Here is an 18,284-nt window from a genome sequence, read left to right as displayed (position 1 = left end):
TAAGAGACTCGCCACTGGCGGCTACCGTGGCTGACACCTCTGTGGATGCTTCTGGGTTCGTCTTGGCTCACACGGCTCACTAATATCCCTCAATGGGATGGCCGACGTTCCATTGGACAATGGAACATCCTCAATATCTTACATGCGCAAGCTACTAGAGCTCGGGCTTAGCACTTTGATGCTGATCTTGGACATACGCTCGATCAAACAGCGGTGAGATCCATCTGGTCTTATTTCAAAGATGCGGAAGCTCAAATGGAGCCATATGGTTGGCCAATCTTTCTTCACCTCAGACGGTGTTTGTTGGTCTACAGATCTACGAGATAGAGTTTTGTCCTTCTGCCGGTGCCATATTGGAACCGTGGCCCACTTGCTACCGCGCGGACGTCGCCGTGTCGATCTAGGATGAGGCTCTTTATCAATTCTGGTCTACCTAGCCAGAAGCATCTTCACCGCGCCGCAAACCACGCGAGGGCGTCTGCCGCACGGAAAGTTTCCTGCCGTGCACGCCGGAGCGATCACTCCAAGCTTTCCCAACGGTCCGAAGATGGCATTTCCAGTTTGCCATGCAGGCCATCGGATGCCCGGCCGAAGCCGCGCCGAGAACCCGATGGGTATGAAGCCGGCAGGGTGCATGAGCTGCTAATTCTCGGACGGCAGGCGAGGGAGATTCGTAAGATGTCAAGGATCTCGTGATCTTTCGAGCCTGCAACGTCGGGTTTAACACGTCAGTCGGTTGTAGCAACACGACTGGCCCGCGGCAACGGATTGAACTCGTCAACTTTTATATCTGCACCGGCAAGATATGTGCGACTTGCGTGTACACGTGCTGTGATACGATCTCACAGTTCAGCAAGACAAGACAGGTAAACTGAGTTTCCTCTTCGACCTCTTTGAAAGTGGCACCGATGTCCTGGCCCTCCGAGTAATTGGAACATCCGGGGCACGACATCTCCAGGAAGCTTTTCCGGTTCGCCAGTAATATAGCGAGACTGGTCATCTGACACAATACTCACGAGACAGAAGCTTAACTGAGCAACCACTGGTATCACAATGAGGCAGTGAGACGGAAGCTCCCATTTAGACCCCTTTCAACTGGCTTACTAGCCGCCTCGAAATACGTATCTCATCGTCACATCATACTCCTCTGATTCGGGGAAGTCGACGACCCCCATTCACACTATCTATACCCTTTACTTCCAGCATAGGTCCTCGACAGGGTCTTCGGATGGTCTCTTTCCATTGCTTCAATGGAGGGTTGCACAACATTAGCCAGCACACGACCCTCGGGCTTTGCCCAGACGTTCACCGGCAATGTTGCACAACAGAGAACGAATCTAGAATGAGGAAACATGGTATTTGCCATCAACATCCGCTCGTCGAGGTCGCAATTCCCCAATATCGTACCAATGGGAGGGTAAGCAACTACCCCGCATTCTCGAGGTTCGGTGACTTACTTTGCTGCCCGTTTCACGCCCACAGCATGCAGTCAGCCTCGGGGGCTCTGGTGGCATCAATATGGGCTGTCGCCGGCTTACTTCATGAGGCATTGTTGCAAAGACTTTGCTGGCAATGCAATGGTATCTTTGGTTTGCTCATAGACACCTCATTGGTACTGAGCATGGGCTGACTGGGTGTAGAGCAATGACGATGTTACACCATGATGAACCTATTCGCTAGTCATGATGGATGACAAGCTACCGGAGCACGAGGATCATGACATGGCGGTTTGTTACAACTCGCCGCGGACAACATCTAACCAACCGGGCGGTTTCCTCCCAGGCAATGCCATGCCCGTTGATGAGACGACATACAGAGGCAACTTCTTCGTCCAGCCAACCAGCATCTCGCATCGCTACCCCACAAACCTTTACTGCGACGACGACGTGAAAGCCCCGGTGCCATGCCATGTCGACCTTGCATATCTACGGCGTACCGTGGCACAGAGCAGCGAAGAGACCGTTTCAGCATCGTCCTTGGTCCCCCAGGTCTAGCTTGGAGAAAGCGGGGAGGCGGGCCAGGCGCTAAGACGAGACCTTGGGGTCTCACGGACGTTTTTTCCAGTACCATACCACGTTGGACAATGGTTCAAGCCCGCCACCTTCTTTGGGCGTCGACTGCCGCCCGCAGACCGGTGCTTTTCTAATTCGTCCGAGGCGTTTGTGTTGAGGTGTTGCTTGCTCGACGTGGTGGCGGGATACCGAAGCGGAGTGGTCGGCTGGGTTCACCGCTGTTGTCATGGCGTCTGAGTTTCCCCCCGGAGCGGCGCCGGATGGAGCAAAGGGGGCAATTCAGAATACGGCAATTCAGATGTGTTCCTGTTTGGGGCCTCCCGGAGACCAAGAAAGGCATGCTTTTTGGCCGCTTTAGGGGGGGGAGGTGTGTGTATGTGTGTCCGTCCAGAGTTCGGCGACGAAACACACACACACACACACACACGGCACGGGTGTTGGATGAGTAGACATGAACTTGTCCACAATCAAGACTGATCTGCAAGTTCGAGCTTGAGTTTGGTTTTCAGGGTCCTTTCCTTGTTCAACACTGGCTTTCCTCCCCCGGGGCTGGGAACCTGGGGTAGTCTGGGGAACTGATCTTCAGCTACGGACGAGAGGTAGGTTGTACGGCTGATAGTCAATGGCGGAGAGTGTTTGCGAATGTCTTGTGCTAAGCTTGGTTGTAGGATACGTTACACGCCAGCCATCTCGAGTACTCGCTGCTTTGGAAAACACTGGAGATTTGCGGGAAGAGCTTGGATGGCAAACCAGTCTGGTCTGAATTCAGCGGGCGTTTGGTTTGATGCCTTGCAGGCAATTTGTGGACAGCACGAAAGGGACATTGGAGTCTGATGTCGTCCTCCACGCATCCACACCAGATATCCACATCGGTGAGTTCTGGACGCGTGTGCGAGGCCTGGCAGCAGCGGGGGAATTGCGATGTCTTCATGGCTGAAGCACAATTCGGGAATCATCAGCCATACTCGATATCTCTCTTGATAAGACGGGCGGGGATGTCTGGGCCTCATCTGAGGCTGTTATGCAGACTGCAATGCAGCTTGATGGGGAAGATTTCCCTGCAGCCTTCCACATTGGAAACACCACTGCGAGGTTGAGGGTGGAGATGCAAGTCAGTCTCCAGATCGACCCCGCCTTTGTTGCTCTCTGGGCACTACCTATGGGGAGCTTTGGCCGTGGCAGCTCGAGCTCTGAGATGAAGGGCATATAGGTAATCATGTTTCGATTCTATGTTCACGGCCGCAGCCAGAGTCGCGGGACAGGGGCCGCGCCGTCAGCACACCAACTCGACTCTGGTCGAACCCAGCGGCTCTTTTCCTAGCAGCCAGCCTCATGGACCGTGTGATTGGGCGGTATCCCTCTCTCGGATATGGCGTGCCTGTTCTTGGTGGTTGGATGTTCTGCATGGCGTAGTGCCTGGCTGGTGGCAGTTACCAGCAGAAAAGTAGGTAGCACTGGATGCTTAGGTGCCAAAGGCCGTTGAGGGAAAGAGGGTTACCGGTATGCAAAGGATTGCCAATCCGGTGCTCCCGCGTCGATAGCGTCCCGAACGCGGCGACGAGTTTGTGTCTGGGACAAATGCAGCGGGGTCTTCTCATCGACCGTTGCTACGTTGGCTTTGCCTGCCGTATCTGCAATGACAAAGCAGGTGTGGGTATGGGAGACCAGATGAGAGCAGCAGGCACGCAGGCAACATGGAGATACCTTTTTCGAGACGAGAGACATGTGAACTGGATAGGACGTTTGTGAGCGTGTTGAAGCACTCGAGCAGTCGAGGCAGTCAGCACGACACGGAGAGCTAACCTGCATGCAGAGGGCATCAGGAGGGGGTGGAGATGGCGCCCGTTTGCTGCTACCTTGCCTGCTGCGCGGGGAAGAATGATGGGAGGGACCGCAGGGAGCGCAAAAGGGGGTTCAGTTGCTATTGCAGTCGTCACTAACACGCGACCGACGGGAGATGTGGTGAGGAGTAGGGCGAGACAAGCACGAGACGACGCTTGACGCGGCGAGACATGATGTGTTGGATGAGGGCGGGATCTTCAGCAGTCTGTGGCGCTGATGTGAACATAACGCGGGGAAGGGTTTTATGGGAATACTCCATACGTGTGTTCTGCCACTCTGCAGAGGTGCGTTGATGGTCTAGACCGATTAACACTGAGGATTGAGATTGTAGGAGACGGACGTGAGCTGAGGAATGCCAGGCTCAACGCGTGCGGGGCCCTGTTGGTTCTGGATTTCACGGAGGTGATGCGTGATGACGGGTGTGAGAAATTAGATGCACCGCGAGAAGTTGCACGGCGATATGGTCGGCGGCTTGGGAAGCTGAACGATGCGATGCATCATCGGTCTGTTAGTCGACGCGGCTTCAACGGCTGTCGGTGGAACCGTCACACGCGGGACTAGATATCGTGGGACCTCCGGGGTTCATCGGCGAGTGGGTTCGGGGGAGGAGCTTGGGGAGGAGTGGAATCGACGGATATAACGGATCCATCGGGTCGCCGACGTTTAAATGGGGTGTGAGAAGACATCGTGCCGGAGTCGCACCGTTTGATGGCGCGATATTTACACGGCAGGCCGCAGTTTACACTGCATCTCTTCCGGCGGGTAGTGATAAGGGGAGAGGCAAGTTTAGACGGGCTTTCTACTATACAAGGTAGGTAGTCAAGGAACTTGGGGATAGTCTTTCCGGGAACACGAGAGTTGTGACACAGCACGGACGGGGATGAGAAAGAGAGTTATCAGCCTCCGATGCCGGGCTTGATGGTTTGACGGGGAATGTACACAGCCGAGTGAGTGAGGCTGCATTCACCGGTCTTTGAGGACCCTGAACCCGGACGGACAGGGCATATTTTGCCCTGGAGGTTGTTGGTGTGTTTGTGTTCAGCTCTCACCGTGCGTTGGTTGGGGGCTTGTAGACATGGAACTTGGACGTTGGAATGCAATGCACGGTCGTTGAGAATAACATGTTTGATTGACATTTTCAGCGCCACTTCCTAGGCTCCCTCCGGCTCCGAGATGCAGAGTCAAAGTCTGACAAGGGGGATTTTTGCCCGACGATGGGGAGGGAGCGTGGCAGTAGGATGATATTGGTGACACGAACATGGATGTGTTGAATGGCACGAACATGGAAACAAGGTGTAGAGGGACAAGCCCGAAGAAAAGATTGTTGGCATGTTGCAAAAGTCTCTGTATCTGATTCGGACAAGCTTTTGCGGGGATTAAGTTGAAGGCTTCAAGTCAGTGCTTGTGTCCCTAGTTGAGCTTGGTCGTTGGAGTCTTATCACCGCTGTTTTGGTTATACTTTCCGCGGCTGACTTGTCTCTTATAACTAACTGAACTAACAATCTGGGCACGATGGGCTTCCAGGAACACGGACGCATGGGGATTAGATTTTGCGGGGGGGGGGGGGGGGGGGAAGGGTTTGTTGAATTATCGTAGGTTCCCCGGCTTCCGGACACGGACGGGGATGGGTGGGTTCGCTGGATCCCGGGAGCCTGAACGGCGGTAAAAATGAGAATCAGATTCGGCGACCCGGGGAACGTTCATTGACGATCCCCGTTCTCATGTTTGGTATCGTGGATATTGACCACTAACGTTCTTGTCACGGCGGACGTTGGGGAGACGAATGCTATCTGTTGGGCTACAAGATGGGGTTGAAAAAGTCTAGCGGGCGGACGTATGCCTCTTCTCGTCTAATGTTTGTCAAAACCGCGCAGTGGCGATGGGATGCTGGTGGAGAAGATTGGTGTTTCCATGACTGTCTCTTTTTGATGATGGATGTGTGGGCGTGCAAGGTTATCTGAGATGGTGGTTTGAACTCGGGGATGTTCGGGCCATTCTCGACGAGGAGGTTTGAGTCTTGACATAATCTCGGCGCTTCTCTCTTGGTGGTGGATATCGCTTTCGAGGCGAGTGGGTTGTGGTGCGCAATGTACAAATGAGGCGCAGATGGGGGGGGGGGGGGGAGGGGCAGCCACTGGGAAATAGAGATCAGACCAGTCTCGAACTGCCATTGCACGAATGGACACTCGGCAATGGCATCGACGCTTCGTTTGGTTTAGTCGGTGGTGTTTCGAGGATGACTGATGGGTTGCGGTTGCAGACGCCACGGCTTACCGTTCGCCACGGGTGGAGAAGCAATCAGAGGGGGATGGGATGGGGGGAGGCATTTTTTTCAACACCACCTACGGCATTGTGTGTTCCCTTCTTGGGTGGCTTAGGTATTGGTGTTACAAATAGTAGTGTAATGGGTGATGTCGGGTGGTGGGCGGAGGGAACCGCGATGGTAAGGAGAAGGGATGGGGGCCTCGTAATTGTGCAGATGGGTGAGGCCATTCGGTTCACGTCTGCTTTGTGAGATGTGAGGGTGATTGATGATGCGTGAGAGAGGCTTGATGATGGAATATTCGAATTTCAGCGAGGAATTCTTGGGCGTCAGCTCACACGTGGCATTGCATCTTTTTTGGGTTGCAGTTTCTACGACTAGACGACCATGGAGACGTGATAACCCAATGGAAGACATGTAACATGTGGCTTTCGATGGGCGTCTTAATGTGAGGCCATAGGGGTCCTGGGGAGATCGTTGTCAATGGCGTTTCTTGAGTCTCTTTCATGTGCAATGCCGCTGGGTGGAAGGCTTGCGTTGCGTTGCGTTGCGTTGCGTGCGTGGATGCGAGGATGCAAATCATGTCTTTGGGCTGGAAAACCACGTTCAGGCGAGGCGATGATTTCCATGGGGAGATGGACGTCAGTTCACTGCTTTGCGTGCAGAAAAAGCAGCTATAGCGGCAGCAACACGACGCTACCGCCTAGAGCTACCTGAGCTGCTGGCTGCCACCTGAGTTGGACCCCTTTGTGTGTCTGAAGATCAGGTTTTCTTGATTTTTCAGGGTCCGACGATCATTGAAGATTGTGGCTTTTGGGTTGGACAGCGACGGGCGCGGACGAAACGGGGCGAGACGCGGGGAGGTGTTGTGGGAGGCGGTGGTAGCTGGGTGGAGAATAGTGAGTAGTTTGAGGGGATTCCGGGCTTGTAGGGGGAGGTATTTCTTGTTGCATAGCGGTATACCTAGATGGGAGGAGGTGAGATGGATGCGGGAGGGTTCTCTCTAAGATCTTGGTGGTGGTGTAGGTGGTGGTCGTAGAGACGAGGACGAGCGCAGGATGGTTGATGATGGTGGTGGCGTGCGTGGGGAGAACTCGCATTTGTTGGTTCTCCATGGCCCAGACTCTGTCAGTGGTTGCAAATCTTTGCCCTTTTCTTTCTCCTCCTCGCCATCTCGTCTGTATGCGACTCCCGGACATCTGTACATACTACATAGTCGTAGGCTTGTAGCCACATGGATGGGGACACTGGGGGGTGCTGGGGGCTGGGGGCTGGGGCCGGAGCCTCCAAGGGCCTTGCGTCTTCCGACATGCAGTATGCGGAATGCGGTCTAGGTGTGTATGCGAATGTGTGAGAATGCGCGTCTCTTTGGGTGTGCTGCAAATGCAATCCGGAGTTTGGTGGTGGCATGGCATGCGACCGGGTTCCGATGATGAGACGCTGTTATCAGGGAGGGAGTGGTCTGGAACTCGACAGTCTCTACTTTGGGTTCTCCAGGGACCTACCTATCCACCATTGCTGATACAGACACAAATTATGGATGCTGTTGCTGATGCTGCCAACTGCTAATACTAGGTAGGTAGTCACGACTACTGTGCGTTTATTGCGCTTGCGTGCCACGATGCTACATGCTACGGATGCCTTGCCAGCCGCTTCGCTATTCTGAATGGGCGTCTGGGGCCTCAGCCTAGACATGGATGCCAAAGGTGTGATGCGGATGCGGGCAAGGGTGCGGGCATATCTCAGATCCAGAAAGCCCCTAGACAGCGTCAAATCGAGAAGGATGTGCGGTGAGCCTGAACTTCTCGAGATGGCTTCCTTCGAACACCCTCCCCTCTAATAGCAAAGAGAACCTTGAACATAACAGAGATTTCCTTCTAACTCTTCAGGAAGATGATATCCACTCGAGAGCACGGTAGCTTTGCTCGCCGCGCCTAGAACTGATCCCCCAGTGCCAGAGAAGGAGGGGATTGTCGCGTTTGGGTCTTGTTCGCCTCCCCTGGGGCAAGTCTGTGCGGGCAGTCCGGTCGGGGTGGGAGTGGTGCAACACACACACAGCACGGAGAAAGTTTATTCTTGTTGGGGGAACCTAAGCCGCCTGGAGAAAAGGCGGACAGCGGACATAGAGAGAGAGACGTGTCTCTAGTTTTGCTCTGAAGAATCTCTCCGCTAGAAGGGGAGCTAGAGCGAGATGCCAAGATGGGTTGGCTGTTGGTGGTTTGGGTTGTGTTTGCAGTGTCAGTGCCAGACGAGGGTTCTCTAAAGCAGCCACCACCCTCTGTTCGAGGTCGGTCAGTCAGTCAATCAGTCAGCGCGAGGGTCTACTGTCGGTGTGTTTCTAGTCGTCTTGTTGTATCTCCGGATATAACCCTTATTTTCTTCCATCGCAACGCAAAAGCAGCATAACCTTCTTACGCTTTGACTATGCCACGACTGATATAGTGCCGGCTTCGGAGGCTGGCAAGGCTGGCATGGAGAATTAATGGCTTGTTCATTGTTTTGTTTGCCTTCTCTCTATCAGGAACTACTAGCCAGCCGAGAGCTTCTCTGGCACGCCTGGCAGATGGCGCCCGCGACGGTGCGCTGGACAGCTCTGCTAGGGCGGCGGTGGGCGCTGTCGCTGGCTGGTTTCGTCCAACTCTGAGGCTTTTCTTCACCTTGGCTCTCCTAGCGGAGCTCTCTAGCGCCCTGGATGGGCTGGCATAGTTGGCAAAGGGGCTGGACGGGCTGGTTTCTGGCTGGCAAGACCGGGTAAGCCAGAAATACAATCATACAGAAATAGGGATAGAGGCGTTCGTCTAGAAGGTAACGAGCGAGGCGAGTGGGCGTGCGTGGAGCGTGTGGCAGAGGGGATCTTGCTACTTCAGGGAGTTGCAAGAGTTCTTTTGTTTTGCGCGGCGATGGTGCTAAGATCGTTATCTGGGCAGGCGACGAACGTGGCTAGCGGGGGATGTGGAGTTGTCACGGACTGGAGGGATGGCAGATGGGAAACGGGGAATAAGATGTCGTCGTCGTGGTGGAGAGCCTCATGATGTGACGAGCATGGCAGGGGGTTTGGCTGAGCCGTTTCTTGCGCCTTGCAGTTTGGCTCATGCCCGGTCCATTTCACGATGTTTGGTTTGGTGTCGTTGCAGGGCCAAGGGGTGGCCGCCAAAGGCCTAGCCGTTGGCCATGGGTTGGAAAGACAAGGGGTGTGCTGTTCACGATGTGTGGCTCCGATGGGGACGACCAGTTCGCATGTCCTTGAAGCATGAATTGACGCGTGAAATCTTCCGAAGCACATCACATAGACCAGGGGTCGCGGAGATCCAGGCCAGTTGCGGATGTCAAACATGTCAAAACGGATGAGGCACCCCAACAATAGTCATATTGCGATACCGACGAAGACGGCGATGGGAGTCGGGACTCGGAACGAAGCCCGTCAGCGGCAACGGGAACGGGATGAGATGAGTTGAGTGGTTAATCGACCAATCCGTGGCATACAAGACCACCCCTTCGAGGCTTGAAAGCCGATGGTCGGGATTTTTCAGATCCAGGGTTGGCAAGACGTAAGAGAGAGCATTTCAGCGAGGCACATATGGTGAGACAATATCGGACAGTTGGGACTGCAGGTTGATGTCGACCCCTGCCAATTACTTGCAGAGATTTTTCGCCTCTACTAGGGGGGACCAGGCGCGAGAATGACGAATGAGCCACTGCGCTGCACGATTCTTGGGAACTACGAGCATGGGAACTGTCTGGCTATTGCTTGAAGGCGCAGTCTTGAGAGATTGGCAGCTATAATTCCCGAGGCATATCAGAACAAGGCGTGAGAAGAGGGGGTACACGTCGCCAGGAGGGGGTTTGAGTTGTTTGAGCATAGATCGGATTTGATAGACGTTGAATCTTGCTATTTCTGTGTCTTGGTGTGAGAAAATTCAAAGGCGATGGCGACGGGGCTTGTAGTTGCCGGCAGCGGAGTCCTCCGCTCCCCGACTACACCAGCAAGACCTACCGCCTCAAGCAAAGAAACCCAAGCTTGGCTGGAAGCTCGCCTCTTTCGTAAGCTTTGCAGCATCTGGAGCTGTCCGTTAGATGCGCCAAATCTGACAAGCAAAGCCGACACTGTCGATCACTGAGCGGGTGGTGCGCTCGAGTTGCCCGTGGATCAGACGGAGAGGCCCTTGGCCAAGAGCTACCCGGGCCGGTGAGCGTTGGCTGTAGCTCTATGAGAGGAGGTGAGAGTGAGGTGAAGAGGGGGTGAAGGATTCGATGGACCACGCTCTAGACCGTCGGTCTGCGACTGTCAAGATGCGAGGAGGCTCTTCTCTTCCCCCTTCGAGGCTCACTTGCAGATGTCGACTCACGGTTAACGAGACCCAGCGGATGGGTCGGCTCCAGTGCCTGCGGTCGTGGGTTGCTAATAAGCGCGGAGACGAAGGCGGCCGGGGGTGGATGAGCGGCACAGGCAATATTGACGCTTTTTGCCCAGCTCTTTCGATGCTTCTGATACGCTCAACACGATGTATGTACGGATTCGAAATAGACAGTATATGCAATGCGGATTGAATGTGGATTGCATGGTTCGTTGGAAGTCCGAGAAAAATGACGAACGGACTTGTCGAGCCTCCATGTTGACGTCCTCCTCCCATGTTTCTCCACCCCCTCCCCCGGCGTCCGCCGCATCGCTGAGAACAGCGGACGAGCCGCTGCTGCTTTTGTCTGCCCTCGATGAGCGGGAATCGGGATCTACTAGATTTCGAGGGTGAGACGCCAGATGAAAATAAGCCGTACTGCTTATCTGTGGAAATTGATGTCTCTGATGAATCCAGCCCCAACCGCCGTTTTGCGTTTGTTCCCCAGAGATGTAGACTCCCGCTGATCGAAGGAAAATCTTCCCCTCAAGTCCCCTTCCCGTCTCCGCAAAGCAGCGGCCGTCGTGCAGCTCAGCTCAGCTCAGTTCTGGAGAAGGTCCAGGCGGTCGAGGAGTTCGCGCAAGGGAGACAGGACCACCAGCCCACAATCCTCGAACCCGAACCCAACCCCCGCAAGACCCAATTCTTTTGTCACTGCTTGGGTTTCCACTCTGGTGCTGCTCACATCATGTTGAGGCTAAACGATGGGAACGAACGGGCCATCATCACATAATCATTCCTCATCCATCATATCAGACCGATGTGGAGCACAATAGAGCCGCCGGCGTTCAAACATCACTCCAACGAAGCACGACGCCGCGCACGTCTCCCACACTAGTTTGCCTTTGCCTTGGAACCAAACTTGTCAATCTCGCCTCTGTGGATTCTATGCATACGTGTTACGTGTGCTGCGTTGTTGTTGGGAAGAGGACCTAGAGGCGTCCGCTGCCAACGCTGGTGGAGATGAGGAGCGGCACAGACTTAGACTGCTAAAGCAGAAGAAGCTTCAGTGAGCTTCAGTGCGTTTGCATGGATTGACATGGCGAAAACGAGGTCGGTAACTATGATAATCTGCGGCGTTGGCAGGGTCCCTAGATGCTGTAGGGACTGGGTCTGGCTGGCTGGTCTGCAAAATCCCCGACCACCTTGTTCTTCACCCCCTTCTTCTACGTGCGTGTGCTTGTGTTTCTTCTCTCTCCGTGTGTGGCTCGCTCGGCCGGGTGGCGGCAAGGTTCGCGCGAGGCTGTGCGCGTCTTCTTCTGCCCTCACCGTCCTTGCGTTACCGGAGAGAACAATGCTTTGTTGACTTTCTTCCGGACTTTTTGCCGTTACCTTAGCTTTTGCTAATTATGTTGTCAAATATCACACCGAGATTAAACGCCCACCATCCACAGTCAAACTAGGAACCGTGCCACTACAACGCGCGATGGATCCACGGTCTGCATATAATCCGTAACATCTCGCCTCGTACCGCGATGATGACGGCCCCAACAATATTCTGTCCATCTCGGACGATATTCAGGACTTTGAGATGGAGGGTCGGGAAATATCATCCTATCTGAGGGTGCTCCCCATCCAGCCTCGCTCAATCGCTGTTTTAACTGGCATAATTCCCCTTCTAGGCCCGAAGCTGTCTGCTGCAGACATACCGGTGTACTGCGACCTCGCTGCTCGCCCAGTGCCAGTGGGTGTGAGATTGATACCCAAGCGATTGACCTCTCATATCCCACACAAGACAGACAGCTACGCCAGCCCTGCAAGAAGAAGTTTCAGGGTTCAATGAGGCGCGTCTGCGTTGCTTATCAACTGCAGCCATAACGTACAGATGGGTTGCGTGAGAGGGTGTGCAGCGCTGCTGATCCCTCTTCCATCCAAACACACCCTTCCTGATTTGCTGCCCGCCTGGAAAGGACCCTGAACTTGGATGATGTGGAGGGCTTGAGTGACACCAGTGATCGTCCCGTTGTCTAGGCCCCTTTACACCCTTTGCTCCACCCACTTCAATGCCCAGCACTGCTTCGTATTCTGGGGTGCTTCAATAAAAATGGCCTGTGAAGAGAGGGGAATAACTAGGGATCGTCTCTCGATGATGCAAGTTTTGTGGAACAATAGCTCGGCCGACGATTGATGGGTGAGGTGAGGTGTTGGTATTGCGGGTTAGCTTGGGAACAGGCGGTTGGCTTTCGTGAGCTGATGCGTGATGTGACATCGAGATGGGAGGAGCCACGGTGGTGAGGCTTTCCAATTTCACGTGTCATTATTCATCTTTCGATGTGCGAGCGAAGATATTGAGGCAACCTAGTCTCGTTGATGTCGATCGACGATGACGAGCTATGCCCGTGTTCCTTCGGCACTGACGGTATGAGCTCGTTATCACAAGAACTGGGAAGGTACTGCCCGGGCTTCCCACGGCTGTGTACGATCCAAGCAGGGACATCGTCAGAGTCTCTCGCTAGTTTCTGTATCGATAATTGACAACCAAGGCAGAAGACATCTACTCCGAATCATCTGACTTAGTGAGTTCAAGCTGGACGTTGAGGTGAATCCAATAGAGACACGTCAGTTGTACTCTTACTATAATATGTATATGTTTAGAAAATTCTACAAGGCTTGCCTAACTTCACTCGTGTTCAACGCCAATTTCTAATAACTTGAGACCATCTTCTTGCTCTTGGAGTTCAGTTGTGAGCCTAGACATAGCACTGCAAAAAAAAACACTATTCTTATTATGTCAACAAGGACACATGAAGTTACAACGTTGTCATACTAGAGATGATTTGTCCGCGCCTGTTCTAAGCCATGACCATACTGAATCCTTAATCAAACGAGATTTGAAAAGCATACCCTCCTAAAGCAGATTGTCCTAAGTGATCTATCTTGTCTTATCATAAATACTAGGTGCAGAGCCCTCAACTTACAACTTCACACAATCTAGTCCTCCCGGCCATACATTAGGTATTACTTGAGAAACGAGGTAATTGGTGACTAGCCGTATTGAAAGCTCTTCCTCAGTCGACCCAGGAGGCTTTTCTCAGCGTGCTGGGATTTGAAGGTCCAAGGCAGCTGTGCGCATACCCGCTCCTAGGTTCTGTAAACGCAGTGACTTGCGCGTCTCCCGCGGTGACTATCGCAGCCGTGGCCTTCGTCTGGCCCTTGTTCTTCTTCTTCTTGCGCTGAGGCAAACCGAAGCTTGCAAAATCAATTCCGGACCTTGTGATCGATGGCGATGGCAAGTTGATGGAGGTATCTTGGCAGTCAAGGGCCGCCTCGGTTTCGTCCATGACCCCCTTTTCATGAAACAACGGAATATCACTGTTCCCTGTGACCAGTGCCGAACCCGAATCCAATGCTTTCTGAGCCTCTTTTCGTGCTGCTTTTTGTGCTGCTTTTTGTGCTGCTTTTTGTGCCTTTCTTTCTGGGTCGGCCATTTTCTTTGCCCTCTTCGCAGCTTTTAGAATCGCTTTGCGTTCTGACTAAGTCGAACCATCGCCAAATTAAATTCCTGTTAGATCGATTCCGTCGACCTTGACGGTATGCTTGGTGATAAGAATGAGTTGTACGATAATGCCTATGGAGACCAATAGCAATGAAGAAGCCATTTCCACGATCGCCAAATGCAAACACATCAGAAAAGCCGATGAAGCCTCCGTAACGGAATTTTGATCCGCTGCAGGGACCAGGGGCGTACTGGTTTGATCCATCTCTTCATTTCTTTGAGCTTGAGATGTATCCGGTTGATTTGTCAAAAAGTCTTCTGAGTTTAGATAAGAAAACACATTGTTTGCGACATTCTTGTTGGATGGTATGGCTTGACTCGTAAAAGTGCTTGCTTGTGTCTGAGATACACTCTGTTGACTTTGCGAATAACGAGATCCAGATTCATTGGCAACCTTATGGCTTGATATCTCTTCGACCTGTGGTATCGGGACTGAGGCTTGACTCCTCTGAGTCCCTGCATCTGCTTGAGTTTGAGACACCTTCTTTGGGCTTCGTTGAGACGGGATTGGATCTGTAGGAGTCATCATAGATTCGCTTAGTTGTGGTACGCCTAGACTTGTGTCAAGATTTGTTTGAGTCCGTGAAACGTTCCGTTGACTTTGCGAAGCTTGAATAGGATTTGTCGGATATGAAGGGGTAGTCCCCTTGCTTGAGCTCGGGGTTCGATTATTTTTATTGCGCCAGGAGTAGAGATCTTATCGCACGATGTCGAAGTGAGAAGTGGCGCGATTTTAGCCTTGCAAACTTGGGGCATCTTGATCGTAGTGGCCGATTTGAGTGGCTCGCTAGTAGCTCTCACCCATCTTGTAAAGGCTACATGGCAGCCTTGTGTCAGTCATCGAAATAAAGTTTGGTCATTATTAGGACATCAACTGACTTCTGTACTTGGAAATAGTTCTCCAAGCATGAATCGATGCCTCGTGGACATTGAATTTGTCGATCCATTGATCCGTGGAGTCTAAGGGCCAAATCTGGTAGCGGAAGTCTTCGGCTCCTTGAACTGTTGGATGAGCTAGAAAGATCCGACATGAAGTTGGAGTGCCAAGACGTCCTTTGAGGACGAGCTCCTCTATGTCTTGCCAGTTGGTAAGGCCATCTGGATGGAATCGTTCTGGTGGTGGTGGAGTCAGGACAGTGGTGAAGGAACCCTGGGAAATACGCCACGCGAAGACAAGAGAAGCTCCCTTCACGTACTTAGACCATGCCGAGGGTCTTTCCTCTGATCGTGACCACAGCGGATTGCTGTGATCCATCAAAGGTCCCATGGCGGTGGTGAGCGTCTGAATTCCTCGTTGATCTGCCCATGCTTGGACTTGTGTCCTGTTCACCCTGCTCCACAGCACCTGTTTATTCTCAGGCCATGGGCATCTTTTGAATTGCTCGATGATCTGTTCCACTTCCTCAATTGTCAAATATTGGAGACAGACTGTGAGAACGAGGGTTTGACATGATGTAGTCTGCAGACCAGGCTGGCCCTCAGGTTGTTTTGGTTTCCTCAACTGTTCTGGTTTCTTCTGTTCCGATGTTTTATGTTCCGGTGTCTTAGGTTGTTTCGACTCCTTGAGCCGGTTTGATCTCTTAGGCTGTTCTAATTTCTTAGGTTGCTCCGGGGCTTTGAATTGCCCCGATTTCTTGCTTGGTTCCAACTTCTTGGGTTGTTCCACTTTCTTACTAGTAGGCTGCTCCGGCTTCTTGCACTGTTCCGATTTATTCATTGGTGCCATAGTAATCAGCTGCCAATATTGACGAGAAGGTCACAATGAATTGAAATATGGATTGAGAGGTTCATAGCATGTGCCTTAGTTTATAACGATTGAGTTATGGGTGAACTATTACCTCGGAACCATGGTCGCAATCTACAACTGAACGAGGCCTTGTATGTCACTGATTTGCAAGACAAGCATATCTCAGAGTGGCACGGGTTGAGCTGCCTTGAGCGACGAGTGGCGCTAAGTTCTCATGTCTGTAAGGTGCGAAGCCGAATAGCAGGACAAATGCAGTTGCATAGCCAACGTTCAAAGCTATTGCGACCATCTTCGTGAGCCTCAAGGTGCCAGAAGAGCAGCCATCTGGGGGGGATTCGGACTAGCATACATCAGGTTTTGTTACAGTCATTCACTATTCCGTGAGGATTGTGCCCTAAATCATATCATGATAAGTATGTTTGAGCTATGCAGTATTTTAAGATGTTAGTCTCATGTTGAATGAAACAAGCAAATGCTTCCGTCCGCCATCGACAGTCTGTAAAGAGAACACCGAGCACCTAGCCAGGTGAGACGTCTATCACAGGACAAGGTTTCCCCTCTCGATATCCCCGCGAACGACCCAAGTAGAATCGAAACAACGTGACCCTATTCTTCATCTTTCCAGGCGGTGTATAGACTGCCAGGATATTCCCATCACGAGAATTTGACTTCCAACTTGTCGCTCACACTCACACTTTGCGTCTTAGTTTCGCCTGGCTTGACCGTATACTGGTGCTGGGTGTTGGCGCACGATGTCTGCCTGAATCCAAATTTGCACGAGATGACCCCGAAGTTGATACCGACCTTAAGCTTGACGCAGCGGGTGGACTCGATGGTTTTGCACGACTGTGACTTGCTTTTGCTCGAGAGGTTCTCCAGGGTGGCACTGCCGCAAGCGTCTTGGTAGGTGACAATTTCCCAATCATCTTCGTCTCGGCGTAGGTCTAGTCCTTGAACGATGGTAGCATTTTCGGCGCGGATAACGGGAATGATGTCGGTGCTGGGAAGGCTAGGAAGCACGGAACCGACGGCTGAGGAGAATCCATTGAAGGCGATGAAGGCCAAGAATAAAGTGTCTAGTGTGAGCTGTAAATGTTAGAGACTCTTCCTAAAGGTGCATGAATGGCGCTTCACCAACCTTCATCTTGCCGTTGGATAAGTTTTAGTGATGAGCAGGTTTGTTACAGTCAACTTAAAGAATCTAGGTTTTCGACAGATTCCTCGATACAATCGTTCAACAACTCAAGCTCCTTTTATAACCAAGACGCGGGACATCTCCCTGAGAGTTCGGCATAAGTCTCCACAAGACTTGAGGTCTTCGCCCTTCCAGCGGAAGCTCACCAGGATTTATGCGGATACCGTATGATAGTCGTTGCACGCTAAAGGATAGTACAGGTATCGTATGTTAATTCTAGTATGCCATCTATGTTACCCGACTTGGTCCCGTTACTCATGGATCCGTGTTAAACTCACATCCACTCATCTAGCCTTAATACCAGCAGTAACATCAATATAACCTGCCACCATAACAGGCAGGAGGAAGCATAACCCATTGCGCGAATCTCGCTTGGCGACCGCCAACCGCAAGCAAGCCCGGGACTCCGCGACTTGACAGGCATTATGCTTACTCAGTAGTAACCCGCTAGAAGATCATTGCCTGCTCCTCAGCGAACATTGAGCAGACCACAGATACAGTGTAGCTACCAAATGGGGAGTACTTGTGGTGGTTGCAGCTCTAGAGCTGCAGCACATTTTCTAGTGGTCCAGGATTATCACTAGATAAGCGCCATATAGTGCGTGGTCTTGCTAGCCCCATGAATCCCTAGCGCGGTGGTGCCGGTTGAGACTGACGATATTGAACTGCCGTGGTCCTCTTAGCTGTCGAGCTTCCTCTTGATGCTTAGTCTGGCGTCAATGTCAATGGGCTGTAGGGCGACGTGTAGCACAAATACGGCAGGTGATCGACGAGATTCGTATCTGCATTGATCCGATGAATCAGCAACTCTTCAATCCAGGGAAATGATGCATCACCCCTCATACTCCAGCTAGCAGCTCTTGTCAACATTGGGTGAGGAGTGGCAGAATTTGGCCTTATCGAACTTTACGAATAGACGATGTATAATTAGCTTTATCTATTCAATAGGGACCACAGAACTCTGATAATTTGAGTCGCCTCTTTGACATCTTCGGGTTTCAGCTCGTTTTCGTAGGCAAGGAGTGCTTGCGAGGGCATTGTTACGCCCACCACCTTACAACAGAGCGAGCCCCCCAAAGGGGCAGCGATTTGGAGAGGAGGAATTACCTAATAGTGACAGACACGAGCTACAGGATAAGGAAGTCTATCAATATGATTGTACAGCAACCCATTCCGTCAATTCTCCTGAGGTTGACCACGCATGACGTGTGGGTGAAAGAAGTCACCAATAGACTTGTGTCTGTCCGACACTTGATAGGCAAGGTAAGGAAGGGAGTGAGCGATTAATGCACGAGTGACCCGTTATCGCACAAAATGGTATAAATCCTCTTCCCT

At 52.3% G+C, this 18,284-nt stretch overlaps 6 protein-coding genes across 6 annotated transcripts; 2 read left to right on the top strand and 4 right to left on the bottom strand.

Moving 5' to 3' along the window:
• Positions 1-5,498: 5,498 nt before the first annotated feature.
• Positions 5,499-5,957, bottom strand: BDP81DRAFT_438927 (uncharacterized protein). Its single transcript, XM_060591364.1, has one exon. It carries the CDS (start codon positions 5,876-5,878, stop codon positions 5,705-5,707), a length of 174 nt encoding a protein of 57 aa, XP_060439851.1. The 5' UTR covers positions 5,879-5,957; the 3' UTR covers positions 5,499-5,704.
• A 741-nt stretch (positions 5,958-6,698) lies between these two features.
• On the top strand, positions 6,699-8,823 carry BDP81DRAFT_454291 (uncharacterized protein; the record flags this gene model as incomplete). Its single annotated transcript, XM_060592925.1, has 7 exons — positions 6,699-6,758; positions 6,902-7,016; positions 7,144-7,244; positions 7,340-7,451; positions 7,697-7,907; positions 8,277-8,412; positions 8,560-8,823. 7 exons carry the CDS (start codon positions 6,699-6,701, stop codon positions 8,821-8,823), a joined length of 999 nt encoding a protein of 332 aa, XP_060439850.1.
• On the bottom strand, positions 8,657-9,594 carry BDP81DRAFT_438924 (uncharacterized protein). The gene has a single exon (XM_060591363.1). The coding sequence runs from the start codon at positions 9,449-9,451 to the stop codon at positions 8,981-8,983; it is 471 nt and encodes a 156-aa protein (XP_060439849.1). The 5' UTR covers positions 9,452-9,594; the 3' UTR covers positions 8,657-8,980.
• A 449-nt stretch (positions 9,595-10,043) lies between these two features.
• BDP81DRAFT_410484 (uncharacterized protein) lies at positions 10,044-10,921 on the top strand. The gene is made up of 2 exons (XM_060589127.1): positions 10,044-10,158; positions 10,216-10,921. The coding sequence occupies exon 2, from the start codon at positions 10,369-10,371 to the stop codon at positions 10,663-10,665; it is 297 nt and encodes a 98-aa protein (XP_060439848.1). The 5' UTR covers positions 10,044-10,158; positions 10,216-10,368; the 3' UTR covers positions 10,666-10,921.
• A 4,029-nt stretch (positions 10,922-14,950) lies between these two features.
• On the bottom strand, positions 14,951-15,436 carry BDP81DRAFT_303767 (uncharacterized protein; the record flags this gene model as incomplete). Its single annotated transcript, XM_060583143.1, has 1 exon — positions 14,951-15,436. A coding segment is annotated over one exon (486 nt), but the record flags the coding sequence as incomplete, so codon positions are not given.
• Positions 15,437-16,408: 972 nt separating this feature from the next.
• Positions 16,409-16,898, bottom strand: BDP81DRAFT_399188 (uncharacterized protein; the record flags this gene model as incomplete). Its single annotated transcript, XM_060588547.1, has 2 exons — positions 16,409-16,840; positions 16,893-16,898. The coding sequence occupies 2 exons, from the start codon at positions 16,896-16,898 to the stop codon at positions 16,409-16,411; spliced, it is 438 nt and encodes a 145-aa protein (XP_060439846.1).
• Positions 16,899-18,284: the final 1,386 nt, after the last annotated feature.

The sequence above is a fragment of the Colletotrichum phormii genome, assembly GCF_030913505.1.
Source record: "Colletotrichum phormii strain CBS 102054 chromosome Unknown BDP81scaffold_27, whole genome shotgun sequence".
Taxonomy (NCBI): Eukaryota; Fungi; Ascomycota; class Sordariomycetes; order Glomerellales; family Glomerellaceae; genus Colletotrichum; species Colletotrichum phormii.
Note: the sequence above shows the minus strand (reverse complement) of the source record. Positions and strands in the feature narration are given on the sequence as shown.

Coding starts and splice junctions, on each gene's coding strand:
- BDP81DRAFT_410484 (XM_060589127.1), top strand. CDS start 10,369: ATGGACCACGCTCTAGACCGTCGGTCTGCGACTGTCAAGATGCGAGGA.
- BDP81DRAFT_438924 (XM_060591363.1), bottom strand. CDS start 9,451: ATGTTTGACATCCGCAACTGGCCTGGATCTCCGCGACCCCTGGTCTAT.
- BDP81DRAFT_438927 (XM_060591364.1), bottom strand. CDS start 5,878: ATGTCAAGACTCAAACCTCCTCGTCGAGAATGGCCCGAACATCCCCGA.